General features: G+C 36.9%; 1 protein-coding gene across 8 annotated transcripts in view; it reads right to left on the minus strand.

The window, feature by feature from the left end:
* PTPN13 (protein tyrosine phosphatase non-receptor type 13) overlaps nt 1-21388 on the minus strand; it is a 224768-nt gene that overhangs the window by 103667 nt on the left and 99713 nt on the right. For 7 of the 8 annotated variants that reach the window (XM_025289753.3, XM_006055369.4, XM_006055366.4 and 4 more), the window contains exon 7: nt 13272-13838. The exons of the other annotated variant lie outside the window; for it this stretch is intronic. In XM_025289753.3, coding sequence (XP_025145538.2) covers nt 13272-13838 — 567 coding nt within the window. The remainder of the gene's footprint in view (nt 1-13271; nt 13839-21388) is intronic. 8 annotated transcript variants of the gene reach the window in all.

Raw genomic sequence — 21388 nt, forward strand, 5'->3', positions numbered from 1 at the left:
AAAATGTGAAGGAAAAACAGGAGATGGGAGAAGACCCAACATACATAAGATGGCTAATGTAGAAGGAAGAACCCTTCCTTCTTACGAGAAAGGAAACAAAGAAAGGAGTGAAAAAACAGAGGGAATCCTAAGAAACCTGTACTAGAAATATGCCTCATTCCTGGCAAGAAAAGTAAACCACTTCCCAAGAAGACTAAAGAAATTCTGCTGTGATAAGAATCAGCAAATACACGTGAAAGCTTTTATGTAGCAATGAGTTTAGATGAGGTTAGAATGCATGAATTTTACTGAAGCCAATCAGAATGGTTGTGTGGCTTTTTCTAGGCACTAGAGAAAGCAGACCATGGGAAATACCCGAGGAGTGGTGTGGGATCCAAGGTAACAGATGATCAACGTATGTGAGGGCTTCTTTTTTACTTCTTTGTTAACTTGAGGGCAGGTATTTCACAAAATGAATTATTCCCTTGTGCTAGAAGGTATTTTAAGAGAGCTTATTAAAAATAAAAATAAAAAGAGATGAATGAATGAAATAATTAAATGGCACCACAGAAACTAGGCTTGTAGAATCAGGATGGAAATGATGGGCTGGAAAAAATGGGAGGTCATGCTGAGGCAAAGGGTAGACGTCATGCCGGGAGGAGTAGGAGGATAAATGGCCATGGATTTGATGGACAGGATATTGTGTATTGTTCTTATAACAATGTTTACCTGGTGAAGCAGGTATAATATACGTGACTCCTACTTTGTCCAGCTTTGTATACAGTGAATGTAAGTGTCAAATAAAACTATAATTAAAAGAGCTCTGGAATTGAAAAGACAAATATTGACCAGCACTTAAAAAAAAAAAAAGGATTCCATGCTACCACAGGAAGTGACATGGTAAAATAAAAAACAAAACAAAACAAATTCCTCTGGTATAAGAGGAACATGATTTGAAAGGATTATAGAAGATGTCAAATAATAGCTTTATCTAATACTACTTGAATTTAATGAACATAGTTAAATGATTATGTAAGAAGAACGCTATTTTCAAGGAGCAACAAAGAACTTTTTCTTTTGTTGTACAGAACTTCCATGGAAAAGTTTTGAGGGATTTTCCCAAGGTAACTTGACCAAATGCCAAACCTGGCATTGTAACCTATAGGACGGTAAAACCAACAAGGCCAAAGAGAAGACCCACATGGATGGAGGCAATACAGTTTTACCTCACAAAGAAAAGTTGAAAGTTGCAATAAACCTATTCGGTAGACAGAGTAGAGAACCTCAGTCATGTGAATCTAGGCCATGCAACAACAATTTCATGAATTTACTGTTTCATAACTATTTCTGCAAAGTGGCTGTAAGAGAGTAAATTTTAATTTCAATTTCTGTTCTTTGGTGGTGCTTTATAATTGTTCTTACATTATTTCACAGGTCCGCATTCCTTGTTTTCAGCTTGCCTATATTTTATTTCCTTTTTCCTCCTTGTTTCCTTTATTGACAACACTAGTAAACTTTTTTCAACCCTTGGATTCCTCTGTAAGACAAATTAATGTAACTTTGACAAACCCTCTTAAAAATATAACAATAAAGCATCTTCCCTAGATGAACTGTTGGTCTTTAAATGTTCTCAGTACCACACCTGGGGGAGGAAGGACATTGGCTTACAATGGTTTACCATTTCAGAGTAACTGGGCACAAGCACTCCAGAAACATGAACTGGATGACTAGCATGGCAGGAAAATTGAGGGTAGGAAGACCTTTTTATCCTTCTTCTAAATCAGGAGGGGTGTGATGACCTAGAGGGGTGGGATGGTGGGAAAGGAAAGAGGCTCAAGAGAGAGGGCATACATATATAATTATGACTGATTTGCATTGTTGTATGGCAGAAATCAACAACATTGAAAAGCAAATTTCCTCCAATTAAAAAGTAAATTACAAAAAAACATTAAACTCAGATTAAAAAAAAAACAAAACAGGAGTGGTATATCTATGTTAATTAAGTGGTAGGGATCTTTTGTGAGCTTCTTGTATTCTGGAATGTACCTTTAAAAAAGAATGTTGTTAGCCATGTTCCTTTCATGCAATGGCACGGCAGATCTAACGATATTACAGTTCCCAGGCAACATTTATTACTCAGTCATGCTTATAAGAAGGCTATAATCAGATTTCAGTTTTCAGTCAAAATTTACTACTCAGTTGTGCTTATGAGAAAGGTTAGCCTTACAAGCTTCCATTTCTGAATAGTAAATTTAACAGTTTCATGAATTATTAATAAATTACATTTCCTTTACCAAGATCATCTGCATTGGTGCATATGGAGTGGCATATTTTCCAGATCATCTGGAAAGAAACACTTCTTGACTTTCTGATGACCTACACAAAAGGCACCAAGCAGATACTAACTCTGGGCCTCCCTGGTGGCTCAGATGGTAAAGACTCTGCCTGCAGTGCGGCAGAGTATGGCTTCAATCCCAGGTCAGGAAGATCCTCTGGAGCGTGGAATAGCTACCCACTCCAGTAATCTTGCCTGGAGAATTCCATGGACAGAGGAACCTACCTGGCAGGCTATAGTAGATGGGGTAGCAAAGAGTCGGACACAACTGAGCGACTAACATGAAAAGATACTAACTAGATAGATACAGGCTTTATTCCTCTGATCTAGTCAACAAAAGAAGGGTAATCTCTAATTTTCCACAAGATCCTAACATTATTAATAACTTCTTTTCAGAGGAACCAAACAACACAGATATGTTTTCTGTCTACACTTAAATGTATAATATTAGCATTTAGGTTTGGTCCAGATCCTAGGAATGTGATATTACCAAGTGATTAAAAAAAAAAAAAACAACACAACTTTTTATTATGAAAACTCAACAGACATGAAGACAAGAGTACACAGTAAGTCCTCATATGTACTCATCTCCCAGCATCAACAAAATCTAATAACTGTTATTTTAATTAGAAAGTTTTAGACTTTTTTTTTAAAAAACGAGATGCTCCTAAGTATTTATAGACCATTACAAAGTTTTCTGAATGCCAAAGTTCTTAAGTCATGTGCAATGAACCTGTTAAGAATATTCAAATACCCATTTTATAAAATATACATGTAGTTACTTTCACGGCAGTGCTAAAACTGTAAGCAAAATTTTAAGCTGTCACCATTATAATTGGAGAACTGAATTTATTTGACTTGTAGGGTAAAATTAGATTCAGATCTAATTTTTGGCCTGCAAACTTCTCAGCTAGTAAATATTTAAATGAAATCTACACTGTAGAAATCCGTATACTAGAATTCCTTTAGGATCATGATTATTCCTCATTTCACTACATGATTTCCATCTCTGACTTCCTACAAGGACAGTTTTTAGACATGGAATTTGAGGTTGGAATTAAGAATCTTAATGAAGAAATAATAATGCGGGCAAAGGAAAACAATGGGAGAATAAAATTAGCCTGGATACAAGTCACCAAAAAAAGCAGCACCAAATTCAGTGTGTGCATGTATGTGTGTGTGTAATGTAGAGACATAAAGACAGAGGAATACAGTGTCTCCTGAAAGCAATCTGTTGAATAGTGGTAAGAGGATGAGAAAAATAGGGACTGCAGAAGAATGGCTTAAAGAATTAATGAGGAGAACAGACATGGATGTGGGGGTAGGAAAGGGAGGGTGGGATGAATTGGGAGGTTAGGACTGACATATATATATGATACTACGTGTACAATAGATAGCTAGTGGGAGCTTGCTATAAAGCACAGGACGGTCAACTGGGTGCTCTGTGATTAGCTAGAGGGGTGGGATGCAGGTGGGAGGAACATCCAAGAGGGAGGGGACATATGTATACATATGGCTGATTTACTTCATTGTCCAGCAGAAACTAACTCAATATTGTAAAGCAATTATATTTTAATAATAAAAAATCTGGATAAAGTCTAATTATAGAGATTCTGTAAAAATACATTCTCTGACAATATCTTTTAATTTCTAGTATTAATTTACCATAATTAAGAGTATACCATCTTTATGCCAGATGACAATGCATAAAAATCTGACAAATATTTTACTATCCTTTAATCTGGATTCTCTAAATGCCAACTCTAATAGAGCACTGACTCCACTTGTACATAGCAACATTAAAAGGCAGTTTTTCCATAGGTTAGCATTCTATCATAAATCCTTGACAATTAAGAGCCACAAATTTCCACCAACACTTAACACACTTAACACTTTAAACATACAAAGTTGTGGCACAAGGTTATGAAGACTTGCATGATATACAGCGGTTACATAAAGCTGTTTTAGATGAAACACTAAAATCTACAATCTTCATGTTAAAATGAACCTAAGCCAGCACAAAGTGTAATCGAAAAGCACCATTTACAAGTGACACATATTCAAGCTCAGACAAGTAGCATGAAGAAACTGAGACTCGGGCAATTGCAACATCAGGAATTAAATAAACACTTTTAACCTGGCATTTCTTTATCTCCTTTAATACATGACCCAAATTACAGAAAAAAGTTTCAAACAGAAATGCACTAAGATGGCTGGTTTTGTGGCTAGAATTGTTGGGGAAAACAAGAAAATTAAACCCCTGCATTTTTATAGCTATGGTTCCTAACAAATAAAATATTTCAATATTCAAATAAGCAGACAAACAAAAGTAGGAACACTGTGTATTCACGTACCAAGTGTTTTTCTCTATGCTTTCTTTTTAGAGGGTTAACTTCTGGAGATTAGAGATTGTACCTTCTTTATGATCAATAGAGTCCAGTGTATTCTATATTACATCACACTGCATGATACAAGAAGATAACATATCCTAAAATTCTTTGAGAGCCAGACATGATCAATAAAATTTTTAACAAGGAGGAATGGAGCTCATGTAAGTATGAAAATATATATATATATAAACAAGGAAGGTAAGAGAGGAATATTCTGTGAAATATAAATGACTTTATAGATGGAACATCTGTGCAGAGTAGGATTGCTACAAGAGTGAACAGTTCTTCTACAAGGGTTTTGTATAACATCGTAGCCACAAATCTAGGCCAGCTATACCACTCTTCCAGCATCCTCTAGCATCCTTTGTTGTCATGACTTCAACTGTCCCCTCTAAAGCTTTCAAACAGTACAGAGCTCTAAAGAAAAGTGATTGCATTTGCTGTTGATTGGTCAGGCTGTGACTGACAAGTATGTGATATTTTCTTAGAGCTGGACAAAACAGGAGACGAAGGTGAGATTTCTCCTCACTATATAGTATAATTCAGAGAATATTACTGTATTCTGTATCCGAAATAGCACCACTGAATACACTAAATATTTAGGGTTAAGAGCCATGTTGCAATATTCAGCTTAGATTAATTGAGTGTCTATTACATGTCAGGCAGAGTGGTGGACACTAAGGATATAGCCATGAAGTAGACCAGGGCAAAATTCCAGTGTCTACAAGAGGAGAAACAAGCTCCTCAAAACAAATAATTTTAGTGAAAAATACAGGCCATCATCCTGAAGTGTGAAGATGAGAGAAAGTTTAAAGTCTTAAGGCAGAAAGCTGCATGAATAAAATCATGATAATATAAAATGGCACGTATTAGGGGAGGAAGAGGGGGAAGGAGGGAGAGAGAACACATATATTGCTGGAGCAACTTGTGAGATGGAAATGCAAAAGGGCAAGACTGGAGAGAAATGATAATGGAGATAATGGAAAGCCTTAAATGCCATAATCTAAGGAGCTTGAATTTTATCCTGCTCAACAGATGAAAAGTTATTAAGTGGCTGCAGGCAGAGAAGAAATGTATTCAAATCTGCACGGCAGGGAAATGGAGGACAAATTATAGCTAAGAGATCAATTTAGAAAGCTAGTTCTACAGTCCATGGACAATAGAAGGAACTGAAAGACTGGGATGAAATGAAATATTTTGGGGGTTATAACTGTTGGAGGACTTTCTTGGTGGTGTAGTGGTTAAGACTTCATGCTTCCAATGCAAGGAGTGCAGGTTTAATTCTTGGTCAGGGTACTAAGATTTACTACATGCTATGTGACCAAAAATAACAACAACAAAGAAAAAACAAAAACAAAAATAAAAACCCTGCATTTGGGACTTTCCTAGTGGTCCAGTGGTTAAGATTCTGAGCCCACAGATTCCTGGTTGGGGAACTAAGACCTCGCATGACACATGGTGTGGCAAAAAAACCCCCAAACTGTTGGGTCTTAAAACTTGTGTAGATACTCATTACCAGTAAGCTCTATTTTAAATCTCTCTTAATACATATCAGTCCATGCTTTTCAGAAGGTTTCTATATCAAAGCCAAACTGGGTCTATGTTAACTATGTATGAGTTAAATTAGGTCTCTAATTTCTGATAAAGTAGCCATGGATTTCTGTGGACTCCAAAATCAGTACAATATTACTATGGATATAGACACTGGAACATTTGCTTTGGTTTCATTTTTAACTTTCCTTAGTGTTTAAAGATGCAGTTTCATTTTTCCACTTGGATAAATCAAAAAAGCAAATGTCTATTCTCTGTTGTTTTTAAGCTAAAGAATAACTTACTGTGTATCTCTTCTCAAATGCTTCTCAAGCCAATTTTCCCTCCATTGAATACTGGTATTTTTTACTGGACTAGTTCTACATGAGAATGGTTTGAAGCTGCCCTGTGTTGCTATGCAATTTAAATAAAATATTCAGCTCTGCAGGTGCAGTAGAAAGCACATGCCCAACAGTCACCTGTGACTTGTAACTTTAAGTCCAGTCTGCTTAGCTGGAATTTGCAGATGCAGTACTTCTCCTCCACTGAAGAAGTTCTACTGGACAGTGCTGGTCTAAAACACAAATCTCGGGACTTCCCTGCGGTCCAGTGTTTAAGACTGTGCTTCCAGTGAAGGAATGGCAACTCTGATCCTTGGTTGGGGAACTAATATCCCACATGCTGTGGGGTGAAGCCATAAATAAATAAATAAAATAAAATTTTTTTTTTTTTGTGGAAACACAGTGGGCGCTTGATTCTTTCTGGCTAAGTCGCTGAATCCATGTATACTAGTGTGTTCTTCAGAGATACTAAACGTATTTGTATCTCAGTGTAATTATACTTAAATACGTGTGACATCATATAAAATCCCTGTTTATTCATATTTACTTCTATGGAAACTGATTATTTAAATTATTTAAGTTCAGGGAATAATCCAAATAACAATCTTTATTTTTTTGGAGGGGAGGGGTGCTACCCAGAGGGAAATATAGTGAAGGAAATAAAAAACAGAATAGCTCATTTTTACTAGTTCAGGATCTTAGAAAAGAACGACAAAAATTTTAAAAATTGAAATTGCAGTCATTTCTCTCTCTCCATAAAATGTCACTGTACTTAATCACTCAGTTGTGTCCGACTCTGTGACCCCCATGGACTGCAGTCCTCCAGGCTCCTCTGTCCATGGGGATTCTCCAGGCCGAGAATACTGGAGTGGATTGCCATGCCTTCCTCTAGATCTTCCCAAGCCAGGGATCAAACCCAGGTCTCCTGCATTGCAGGTGGATTCTGTGCCATCGGAGCCACCAGGGAAGCCTGTAAAGTGTCACGAGTAGCATCCAATATGATGAACTATAACATTTATGAATCCACCCTCTTGCTTTTCTGAAATGTAACTATAAAAATACATGCACTTTCAAGTTCAATGGAATGAACATGAATGGAAAGGAAGTATTACGATGCCTCAATAATGAGAACAGGCTCACATACTTGAGTGTTTACACACTCTAGTTGCACAAGAGAGTTTAAGCTGCATTCACAGAGAAGTCATAGAAGAGCAAAACTAGGCCAGACCAGAAGACACAGCATTGAAAGAAAGGAGACAACACTTAATTTAGACATGACGTACAATGGGTTGACTTTAAACTCCTTAAATAAGTCCTATTTAACCATAGTCACTTTTATAGAATTTAATTATATCTGTTGTTTACACTCGCCCTTCTAGTATTACACAGAATGCAGGGGAGTTTTGACTGTTGTAAGCAAATGCTATTCACGGTCCCCACCCAGGGTGTGGAGTCTGTTCATACTATACTCACAGTACCAGTTCCAAGTCAATCTCTCATAATCAGCAATGTGCTGCCAACCCACAGAGCGATGGACAGGGAGTGTGTGGTAATTACCCCACAAACAACACAGAGACAGAAACTTTCATTAGAAAGCAGACGATTTCTCAGCTCTTGAGATGGAGCAGAGAGAGGTGGAAAAGAAAAGCCTGGAAATGAAGAAGGAAAAGAGTAGAATAGGACAGTCCTATGCTAAGGCGGAAAGAGTGAAATGAAAAGAATAAAGCAAAAAAAAAAAAAAAAAAAAAAAGGGAATGACATCAAATTTTAAAACTAGTTTCTATGCGAGAAAGCTGTTATGTTCTTTCCTGCCTCTCTTCTACTGCTTTATGAGTGTTGTTGTTCAGTTGCTAAGTTGCGTCCAACTCTTTGTGACCCCATGTAATGCAGTATGCCAGGCTTCCCTGTCCTTCACTATCTCCTGCAGGGCCACCCAAGGCAGACGGGTCATGGTGGAGAGTTCTGACAAAACATGGTCCACTGGAGAAGAGAATGGCAAACACTTCAATATTTTTGCCTTGAGAACCCCATCAACATTATGAAAAGGCTTTACGAATGTAGGAAATGATTAATAATCTTAGTGATAATCTTTTATTTATAATTTTTAAATTTCAACTACAATTTCTTCCTTGGAATCTTCCTTGTTCTTAACTTTATTTTGTTCCCAAAGAAATCAGAGCACTTAATAACCACCATTGCTTTTTGATAGCTTACTCTCTTATGTCATTAGGTACTGGATAACCATTTTACAGATTCTGCAATAACAGAGCCCCCTCAAAACACTACCCCAAAAAGGAAAATAAAATCCCTCTGTCTGCTACAGGGTTAAATGGAGCTCCATCTCAACCCTTCACCCAGTATGGTTTATTGAAGGAAGACCCAAATGAGCCTTTATTTCATAATAAAATACTTTTATTATATTAAAAAGTATATAATGTTATTAGGAAGAGACCAAAGGGGTCTGATGATGCCTGAAAATGAGATGTTTAAAATGGTACCCAAGTTCCTTCCAGCACTACTCCATGATTTTCAAGTCTGGTTTCCCTTGTGCTAGTTTGCTGGTTGGTTTTGTCAGCTGAGGAGATGCTGTGGAAGTGATTTAGGTACAGGTTCCTTTCAAGAGGATGGGGCCTGGGCTAAAGGAAACAGCTATCCATTTGAGGTTGAAGGAGACAACAGTCTTTTCCATCAGTTCATGAATGTTCATGTGCCCCAAAGAATGAACTGAAATTTAGCAATTTCTTTTCTTCTGATTGTATATTATCCCACTGGACACTGTAATACATCTTTTTTAAAAATTAGGAGGTAACATGTAGTGGGAAATCCTTAGACTGGAATGTCAAATCTGTGATGGAAATTTACAATCTCCCATAATGATGGAAACTTTATCATTAACCAGTTATGTGATTCTGGGTATGCTATTAAATCTTCACATGCCCAAGCACATGCGCTCTAAAACCTCTTCTAATTCTAAAATTACTGATCCTCAGTGACAACTTTCAATTGTAAAGATCACAAAACTGTAGAGTATTATAACTTTTAAATGCTTTAAAATAGGAATGTTTCAAAAGAAAAGTGTACAAGAAAATGGGTACATGAATAATATCCACTGTTCTGCTTGATTTGTCACACACAAAAGGGATCTATGAAGCCTATTTTTCATAAGAATTAAATAAGTGGTTTGTTATTTTCCATTCTTTTTTCTTCTTAGTATACTAGCTAAACTCTTCATATTAACAATCTGTACTTTGCACAGCCAACATAAATTATTTTACCTTTACAAAAAGACAGCACAGCATAAAACCAGCAAGTTACTCAACTAAATAACTAGTAAGAGTTATTGCTTTTGAATTCCAAACCTCAAACATTCCTTTCAAACAATGCTTTTAGTCAAAAACAAACATAATTTATTACTACTATATAATAAAGGAGCTTATTTAAGGTGGTACAAGTATTTCCATAATAAACCAACATTTTTCAAGGTGTTCTATTTTGTTTAATTTGGTTAGGAAATATACTCTTGGGAAAAAATTGGTAGATATTTTGTGGGAGCAAATGCTTCTGAACACTCTTTTAATGCCAAAGACAGATTTCAGGATAAAAATTGTCCTACATCAAATAATTGAAAGCATATTTTATCTTACTTTTAAAAGGAAAACTTTTCCTTTTCTTGTATCTCTTATAACAAACCTAAAATTTTTCAATTCAGAAAATTTTTTGGGGAGGTAACAAGTATTTTACCTTTAGTATTTTGAACAAATAAGGGTCTCTACAGATTATATTGGGTTGGCCAAAAATTTCATTTGGTTGTAACCTTATGGCCAACTCAATATATTATCTTTACAGATATATATGTATATATGCATATCTGAAAACAAGTTGATCTATTTGAGTTTCTTTACACTTACACATTCATGCATGCACATGCAAACCATGACAGAGTTTTACTTATAGGAAATTCCTATAAATTATATATTCAAGCAAAACATGCTAAACCGACTATTTACTGTAATATGATTTTTAAAAATATTTTCACCAAAGTTTTTATTTTTTTACTATTTAACTCTCAACCAAGGTTCAAATGTAAAAACACTTCTCTCAGACTTCACATATCCAAACTACTACTTGCAGAAGTGGGTGGCAAATGGTTAGCTAGCATCACCAATTCAATGGACATGAATTTGAGCAAACTCCACGAGATAGTGAAGGACAGGGGAGCCTGGTGTGCTGCAGTCCATGGGGTCACAAAGAATGGGACATGACTTAGCTACTGAACAATAACAACAATTTTAATATTCACATGTTAAGAAAAGATACCACTGAACCTCTTAAATGTTAGAAAGCCATCTAAATTGGTGCGTATATTCACTCCTTATATTCTGAGACGACCATGGTCCTATCTGTTTGAATCACTGAAGGATTGTTACCCACCCCCCACAACAATGGGCAGAATTTATTTATATAAATGTCTCCATGAGGGAGGAGAAGGCAATGGCACCCCACTCCAGTACTCTTGCCTGGAAAATCCCATGGATGGAGGAGCCTGGTAGGCTGCAGTCCATGGGGTCACTAGGAGTCGGACACGACTGAGCGACTTCACTTTCACTTTTCACTTTGATGCATTGGAGAAGGAAATGGCAACCCACTCCAGTGTTCTTGCCTGGAGAATCCCAGGGACAGGGGAGCCTGATGGGCTGCCGTCTATGGGGTCGCACAGAGTCGGACATGACTGAAGCGACTTAGCAGCAGCTCCATGAAGGAATGCTCATACGAATGTGAAGCTAAATTATATTCATATGTTAGCTGCGGTGTAACACTAAATGGTCATAAAATACAAATTCTGAAAAGAGAGACTTTATTTTAAGCTACAAAGTGACTACTTTTTGCTGTCACAACTCTAAGACTTAAACAGTGAAATTATGCATTAAATAAATTTCTAATTTTTCATTTTCTGTCTTTGAAAACTTTTAAATATTTATTTAACTTCACTGAGTCTTAGTTGATGCATGCAGGATCTAGTTCCCTGACCAGGTATCGAATCTGGGCCCCTGCATTGGCATCTCAAGAGTCTTAGCCACTGGATGACCAGGCAAGTCCGTGACTTTGAAAGTTTTTAGATCCAGGTTATACTCAACTATCTCATAATGCTGACTAATGCTTATAAAAGTGCAATTATATATAAATCTATATTAAGTGTTCAATAATTTCCTTCATAATTCCAATTTCCTCACTAATATGCAATTCCTATGTTGAAAAAAATGCAAGACTTCATTTGTGAGAATTAAAGCACAATGTGGAATGTGTTTTCAGTTCTAGAACTATGCTTGAAACTTAAGTAACAGAACAAACCGTTAGCAGAGTATTTTAAGGGCAACCTATGAATTAAAAACATTCAACTAGGACATTGACTTTAAAAATACTGAATAAATATGACCCTTCATTACGTTACTATTCTCACTGAACTAGAAGCACCTTACAGCCTCTTAATCAGTTATGCCCCAGGGGTCTAGTGATCAAGGGGCATATATAAAACTTTAATCTTCAAAAATGTAGAGGATGAGATTGAAAACATTTATTTTGCTTTCTGTTCCATCTATCTGTACTAAAAATAGCCTCTATCATATGACTAGAACACAATTTTATTCTATTCAATATACTGTGCTTTGTGTACCAATCAGGTATTTTTGAAAGAGCATTCCCCTATGAATAATAAGAATTGGTAATTTATAGTCATTTTATGCCCCATAGTAGTTTCATAATAATTTATTAATTAATAATTATTTATTAATTTATTAATGTAATCATTTTACATTCATTACTGAATTAATTTATTTTTATTAAGCCCATTTTATACATGGGCTTCCCTGGTGGCTCAGACAGTAAAGAATGCCTACAATGTAGGAGACCTGGGTTCAGTCCCTAGGTTGGGAAGATCCCCTGGAGAAGGGAATGACAACCCACTCCAGTATTCTTGTCTGGAGAATGCTATGGACAGAGGAACCTGGTGGGCTAATAGTCCATGTGGCTGCAAAGAGTCGGACACAACTGAGTGATTAAGCACACACACACACACACACACACACAGGCTAACCTAAGACCTGACATGATTAAGCCCCATTGCTAAAGTAAGGATCACATAACTACTGAAGGGAGTAAATAATTCAAGCCTAGGCTGCCTGACTCTAAACTGATAAACCTAAATACTATGATTTCAAAAAACAGAGATCTAAACAAAAATAAATAAAAACATGGATCTAAGCATCATTCCAGACTACTGCACTATCACCAGGCTATGTTGTCTCCCTTGGATAACTGATTTTGATTAACTGTATCTCATTTCCATGAACTAGTCCTTTATGGAAGCCTCCCACAAGATGGTGCGTGAAAGACAATGCTGTGGAGAATTAAAAAGCAGTTGAAAACATGGCCTCTGCCTTCCTAAAACATGGAGAGACTATAAGGTGGCTGGACTGGGTATGTTTAGCAGAGATGACTTTTGGAAACAGTGTACTTTAGTTAGGGTTTTTGTGAGAGGAAGAATAGAAGCTGACAAAGAAGAAAGAGCCTGACTTGGGTACAAAGGTTTGGCAGTGGAAATAAGACTTATGGAATGGTTTCATAACCCTTCTTTATTTCAAAACACAACTGTAAACAATTTGATTCAATTCTCTCTCAAACACACACAAAATTACTAACCTTCTACATTCATGGCTTCTCTCAGAACCTGAAGTTTCTTTTGTCTTTCTCGGATTCGGTCCAAAGCACTTGATATGGCCGAGGAGGTGGGCAAGTCTCGTGTGTGAAATGCTGGATCCATTTTCTGAGGCCCGAAGATATCCAAGGCTAGGCTTCCATCTGAGTATCTTGCCTCCTTTTTTCTAGGAGTGGTTGAAGTCCGCACTGTAACCGCCTCAGGGAGACGACGTTGGTATCTGTCAGTCTCCCCAGAAGAGAAGTCTCTGTCACCTGTGCAAAGCAAGTCCATGGACGAAGCCCAGATCTTCTTCTTGGGAAGCACGTCAAGACCAGGGACAGCTTTTTTTTCTGGGCCACTAGATTTGAACGGGTAAGGGGGGCGGGAATTTTCCGAATCTTCTTGTCCAGAGTTATTATCTGATGAAAGGTCCTTGAAATAATCTTCCTCATCTCGTGTGTCTTTGATAGATAGAAATCCCATGGATTTACTAAGCCCTTTGTTAAGAAAGGCCTGATGACAGAATGGAGACTTGTATGTGTCTAGAACATCAGAAGTAGAGCTTCTTCCTGGAATGATAAGAATCTATCATGTATGCACAGACTTTTTAGAAAATAACTGGAATGTCACCTTACTATTGACAATGAAAGTGGTGGCATTTTCCAGTTCTCCAAATGGAGAATCAGAGATGAAATGGGATGGTGATGATGATAAGGGAACTGGAAAAAAAATGGTATGTTTGTTAGTTGGATGCTATGTTTCAGAGTCCAGTGTTTCTTACCAAATGGTATCAGTAACATATAGAACTTGGTTTTTAAAGTAACATTGTTTTATATTCAAAGGTGAATTATTTGGTTTTAAAAAAATAGATAAGAGTTTCTGATACTATCCAGTTTGGTAGATATTAATTATTCATAAAATGATTTGGAGTTAATAATAGAATACATAGTACACTCTTTTAATGGCTACAGATACAATTCAAATATGTATTATTTCAATATAAAGCCTTGCCATTTTCTGGTCATTCAAATAAATGTGCTCAAAGGAAAAAAAAAAATTCCTGCTATAGTATTTAGAATTATTGAGTATCAAAGTTTTATTAAGGTCATATATGTTTCCAGAAAATTTGATTATGCTTAAAATCCAGACAATTTGATTGTGTTTAAATTACGTAAGTAACTTAATTTTTCTATAGCAGACCATCATATCCTGAAATAGTTTTTCCTCTCAAACATTATGTATCAATATTTGTTAACTGGAATAAATTACCCATTCTTATTTACGCTTTGGTCCTTGATGTAGTTAAAACCAGTAAGCCATTCTAATGTTTTTTCAAGGCAGCAGTCTATAAATGCATGGAAGAGGAGCAAAAATGCCCAGTCAGAAATTTTTTGAATTCACAGATTCAACAACAAAAAATCACACATATATATGGCTCCACTATTTAAAAGAAAAATGTAGAAAAACACTTTATAGTTACTGACATCAATAACCCATAAACACTGAAGATTTCCAGAATGACCATCTGTATTCCCTCTTTGATAAGCTATTTGCTATGGATACAATATAAAATGATAACTAAAACCTTCCCAGTAACAATAAATGATTTATTAACACATATGAATAAGTCGACTGCCTCTTCAGGGTAACAACTATTAGCTTTCTTCCCTCACCACACATTTTACGTTAAACATCATAGTCAATTAATTTCAGAATGGCAACACATAATTGCTTGAAAATTAGATTCAAATGTTTTGCTTTTCTTGGAATTCATCTTCCCCTGAACATGAATCCACTCAAGTGCAAGTAAGGATACATCATGTATCTGGGGCTCAGAATACTGGGAAATAGACCATCCTACATCTGGATGTATAGATTGCCACACACTTTGGATCCTGATATAAAATAATTTAAAACTGATAAACATATGTCTATGTTATAGTACTTCAGTGGTGAATTACATTCTTAAATCACATATTGAAACTCAGTTATTTAAAATTGTATTAAAAAATAGAGAACAAAGATATTCTTAAAAGTTGATAGGATACAATCGATAAAAAATAAGAATCGAAAGGATTTAAGAATCATAGAAGCATATATGAGCTCAACAATCTGCCTCCTTTTACTATCTTGGCTACCAAGCTGAGTCAAACCTTGGAGAAAATCAAACAAATATTCTGGCAGCAACATAAATTCATGGTCAACCATGATAAACACTCAACATCACTCACTTTTCACAATAATGGATTCACGTTTCTTCGTTCTTTCCCACCTTACCTCTCTATCTGATGCTCTTGTCTCATATTCCACCAAGAAAAAACAAGTTGTCAGAAGAGAGCTTTTTCATTGTTCCATGCCTAATTCTATATATCTATTTGTCTTGGCAATCTTTTCCCTACTGTCTCAAGGGGTGAAATTTCCTACCGGTTGAAGGCCAATTCCCAGTGTGTGTTCTATTCCCCCCTCCTCTTACTTTTATCAATGATTTTGCATCTTTGGTTAACTTCTGCCCGCTCTGCTTCCATCCTCCTTGTCTCCCATTTCTATTGAGTCCTTCTCATTAGTATACAAATGTTCCCTTATATCTCTATCACAAAACAAACTAAACAAAATCTCTCCCCTCTGACCACATTCCCGTCTAGTTACTGCTGTCTCCAATTTCTCACTTCCCATTCATTATTCTACCCACTTTAGTCAACTTCCAGCTCCTCTCCAACTTGGTAGCTCCCATCATGTTATCACTAATAGCATCCATATTACCAAATTCAGTAGACACTTTTGTATTCATATTTTACTTCTCAGTGACAACTAACAGTGAGAACAATCCCTTAAGGAATCACTTTCCTCTCTTTACAAGCCTGGTTTCCTACTTAGCTCCTTTTAAGTCTTTTTTTTCCCCTCTTCTACTGGATATGCAATTGTTGGTTTTCCTCAGGTCTCACTTTTAGAATCTTATGTTTTCACTCTATTAACAGAGTGAAATATTAAATATTTCTACATATTGACAACTTTAAATATTATCCACATATTGACAACTCCCAAATTTATATTCGTGGCACTGACTTCTTCTGGGAGCTCCAATCTGAAACAGAAACTGGAACTTCTACTCGTGTATCTCAGAAGCACCTCAAAGCGAACATGCTTAAAACTAACCTTATGCTTCCCACACCCAGAGATGTCCTTTACCCAACTCTTCCCAACTTGGGTCAGTGGCACCATTATTCAGCTGATTGCTCAAAACAGAAATATGGGCACCCTCCTGAAACTCTTCATCTTCCTCATTTCCCATATTAAATTCATCAGAAAGTGCTGGCTACCTAAATTCTCAGAGATATGTTACTCCATGTGATTATTTCCAATTCTACTGAAATCCCCTTATTCCCAATTAACACTACCACTTGACTAGATAACTGCAATGGTCACCCTGCTTCTTTTTGCATCCACTATACTCCACTCAACAGCCAGAACCATCTTTTAAAAGCGCATTCCATGATGTCACTATTCTTAATAAGTCTCAAAGGCATAATTATTGCACTCCAATACAATTTAGACTCCTTCTGGGTATGCAACTTGAATCCTTTTTAGGGATTCATCTCCACTTTCTTTATTCCATCCAGGCCACAGGTTTTTCTCTGTTAAGGTCTCTTATATGTTAGGGCTTTTGTATATACCATTTTATCTTCCCTGAGTGGTCTCTTCTAGACCTTTTTTGTGGTTAGTTGCTTCCCATTCTACAGTTTTACTTATGACTTCTTCAGTGAAGATACCCTGACCACCACTGACATATCATGAGACTATTTGTAACAATTAAACTATCATCCCCTTTTAGGACATTAGTATTTATTAGCAATATATAAATGGGCCATGGTATTCTAAAAGAACCATGTCTTCTCACTAGCCATATGAAGTTTAAAACTAAAAACTAATAAGGTGGCTCTTAGATTACTACTATTTTATAAATGCTAGCTTTTATTGTCTTCATGAAAATTGAAAATGAAAGTGAAAGTTGCTCAGTTGTATCCAACTCTTTGCGACCCCATGTATTACACAGTCCATAGAATTCTCCAGGGCAGAATACTGGAGTGGGTAGCATTTCTCTTCTGCAGGGGATCTTCCCGACCCAGGGATGGAACCCAGGTCTTCCACATTGCAGGTGGATTTTTTACCAGCTGAGCCACAAGGGAAACCCTTATGAAAATTAGTAGATATAAAAATATTTCAGTTCATGTTTATTAAAAAATTCAGAAAGTTATCATTTTAAATTCTGTAGGGTAGTACAAAATTATAATGAAAATAACTCACTTAAAAGTTTACACAAATATCAATCTTTGATTTATTTTTTTTAAAAAGTTCACACTAACTTCCTACTTTGTTTCTATAAAATATGACTCATTTTGCTCTATATGTTTGAAAGTCATATTATAACTAACCTAAGATCTAATGACTGTTACTTATAAAGGATGATTTTGAACCACAGTTGAGGTCTCTTCTAGTAGCCAAGGGGCTTCCCTGGTGGCTCAGAGGTTAAAGCGTCTGCCTGGAATGCGGGAGACCTGGGTTCGATCCCTGGGTCGGGAAGATCCCCTGGAGAAGGAAATGGCACCCCACTCCAGTACTCTTGCCTGGAGAATCCCATGGACGGAGGAGCCAGGTAGGCTACAGTCCATGGGGTCACAAAGAGTCGGACACAACTGAGCAACTTCACTTTTACTAGTAGCCAAGAGGACAAAGAAAGGCATGATGATACAGGAAGTGGAATGAGAAAGTAAGATGGTGGGTAGGGGAGGGAGAAGGCATTGACACTCTTCAGGAAAACAGGCAAAAGGTTGTGGAGGTGTGAAATAAGGTCCAAAGTGATCCGTATATACTTGTTACAGATGATCTAAAGTAAAATTGTAAGAGCTATGAGCTACAAAATTATTAAAGGGAGAAACAGTGTGGATGAGCTTTTGAAGGAAGAGAAAGGAAGTGGTAGGAAAGAGATGTTTTGAGCTAAGTGGTTTCTCCAGTGAACCTTCTAGCCTAGGACTGCTTCTGTTTGCTTTTTGGAAGAAAAAGGAGATACACCTTTAGGTAAGGACACAGAGAAGTGGGTTTCAGCTGGTTACAAACATACTATTCTTAAATCACATATTCCTAACCGGCAGGAGTCTTGATGCATTTTGTTATGTCAATGATGCTTGCTATCTTCAACCACATGAGATATGTAATTGCCTCATTAACACTTCACAGGTAGATAAAATACATATGGCATCATACACAGCAGAATAGTATCATGGCTGTTGTGATGCTAAAGTACTTAGGGAAAAAATTTCACTAATCTGAGAATTCAAAATTACAGCTGAAATATAGAATCTGGCCATATAAATGAGGAGAATCATGGCATTCTAGGCCCGTGTATTAGATGCCTAAGTCTACCACACCAGTGAAAACCATCAACAGTTAATACCCGTGCCACCTCCTATATCTGACACTATATAAAATGCAGTTTCTTTAGCTTCTTTCCAGAGCTTCTAAATATGTGCCCAGGCCATTATAATTACTTTATCAAACAAGCAATAAACACCACTGAAATCATTAATTAAGTATGCTGCTGCTGTGTTGCTTCAGTCGTGTCCGACTCTGTGAGACCCCAGAGACGGCAGCCCACCAGACTTCCCATCCCTGGGATTCTCCAGGCAAGAACACTGGAGTGGGTTGTCATTTCCTTCTCCAATGTATGAAAGTGAAAAGTGAACGTGAAGTCGCTCAGTCATGTCCGACTATAGCGACCCCATGGACTGCAGCCTACCAGGCTCCTCTGTCCATGGGATTTTCTAGGCAAAAGTACTGGAGTGGGGTGCCATTGCCTTCTCCTTTAATTAAGTATACCTAATAGCTATCCTTGGGCTTCCCTTGTGGCTCAGCTGGTAAAGAATCTGTTTGCAATGGGGAGACCTGGATTTGATTCCTGGGTTGGGACGATCCCCTGGAGAAGGGAAAGGCTACCGACCCCAGTATTCTGCCCTGGAGAATTCCATGGACTATATAGTCCATTGGGTTGCAAAGAGTCCAATACAACTGAGCGACTTTCACTTTCAAAAGCTATCCTTGCTACTCATTTTGATCACAGGAAATGTAACTAACAGTATTTCTGAAAGGAATACCCACTGTAACTACTCTTAAAAGATTTCAAGAGGAGCTTTCTATGGTATTTTCCCATTCTGGTAGAATTAGAAGTTCCTTCACCTAAACTCACAGTGCATGCTGGACCTCTATGAAGACATTTTTCTTGCTATATTAAAATTATCCATTATATTCTGTATCTGTCATCATTCCTACTCATTTTCTCACCTCCACCCCTAACTGGAATAATAACATAAAGGACCATGTCTTACTTGTTTTTGTATTTCCAGTTTCTGATAAAAGAAATTTCAAAGAAGTTTATAGAATAGAATGAATACATAACTTACGAAACCTTTTTAAGCCAACTTAAGTAGCATAGTCTACCAGAAAGATTACTGTCAAAAGATGAGGTTTTAATTCTGGCTTTATTATTCAATCCATGAGTTTGGGCAAGCCACTTAATTTCTGTTTCTCACTTCCTTCATCTACGAAAATGTGGATATAATTTGCTATGCCTACTTCTTAGAGATGATAGGATAAATAAACTAGCCCATTTGAACGATCATAAGCTCTTCTGAACAAGTAGCAGCATAAAATTCTAAATTTTGCCTCTTTTTTTTTTTTTTTTTTTGCTTCTGCTTTATTTTTCTCAGCATATAATTATCTACTGAGGGAGAATTTAAGTTCCTTTTGAAAGAAAAATCATAAAAACAGAAATCAAAAGATCTCCTAGAAAAGTTTTAGATTCTATAATAAAAAATCAAGTTATTCAGAACAAGGAGGCACTGTAGGTAGATTTTTCCATTTCTTAAGGATGTTTTGAGTTCAGAGAATTTACAGACATTAGATTACACACAATTATAAGTATTCAAATTTAAAATGAAACCACAAGCATTTCCCTTTCAGAGAGTATGTAGTTTGCTAAAAAGTAAAGAGCAAACAATCAACTTTGAAGAGGTATGAATAAAAGATTTTAAGATCATAAAGAGTATTCGTAATATAACATATTCCACTTATTAAATTAAAAAACCTTCCTTGTAAAGTACACTGTTTTAACTCTTTTTGTTATTTATGATTAACGTTATCCTTAATGGGATAGCATCATTCATCTTTCCCCTCACACACAGACTCAGATTCACAGCACCTCTTAGCAGCTAACTTCAAAATGACATTTCAGTATTAAAACAGGCTCCCTGATTCCCCATCTGTCCTCACAAATGTGATCAGGTTCGAAAAAAAAAGAAACATGATATTATCAACATGCCTGAGTTCTGGAGCACCATCGTGCTGATCTGATCAAGGTGTAGGTTTCTACCTTAAGCTCACTTGGCAGGAAGCGCTCGATTTCTTTCTGCTTAGTGCAGCCGTTACACTTCGTGCGCTGGCAGTATTAAATAACAAAGTAGGGGCCCACAGCCCGCTAGTTCAGGCCTTAGCTTCTGTAACAGATCTCAGAGGTAAGATATAAGGAGAGACTTTTTAAGTTCATTTACTCATAGATGAAAAATGTTATTGCTATGTTTTAACTGAACAATCAAATCACTTAGGTATGAGGCATTATCTCTAAAATTGTCCACTTCTTTTAATCTAATTCTATATCTCACTGGAAAATGTCAAATCCTGACATTTTACTTATCGAGAACAGTGGTCAGGAACCGAATAAACTACAAGTTATCACTACATAAAGGTTTTAGGTTAATCTACATCAAAGTGAATGCCTTGCTGCTGCTGCTGCTAAGTTGCTTCAGTCGTGTCTGATTCTGTGCGACCCCATAGACGGCAGCTCACCAGGCTCCCCCGTCCCTGGGATTCTCCAGGCATGAACACTGGCGTGGGTTGCCATTTCCTTCTCCAATGCATGAAAGTGAGAAGTGAGAGTGAAGTCGCTCAGTCATGTCCGACTCTAGCAACCCCGGGACTGCAGCCCACCAGGGTCCTCCATCCATGGGATTTTCCAGGCAAGAGTACTAACTTAATATGACAATGTTGCTTTGCCCAAGTGACCACCGACAGT

This window comes from Bubalus bubalis, chromosome 7 (assembly GCF_019923935.1).
Source record: "Bubalus bubalis isolate 160015118507 breed Murrah chromosome 7, NDDB_SH_1, whole genome shotgun sequence".
In the NCBI taxonomy this organism is placed as follows: Eukaryota; Metazoa; Chordata; class Mammalia; order Artiodactyla; family Bovidae; genus Bubalus; species Bubalus bubalis.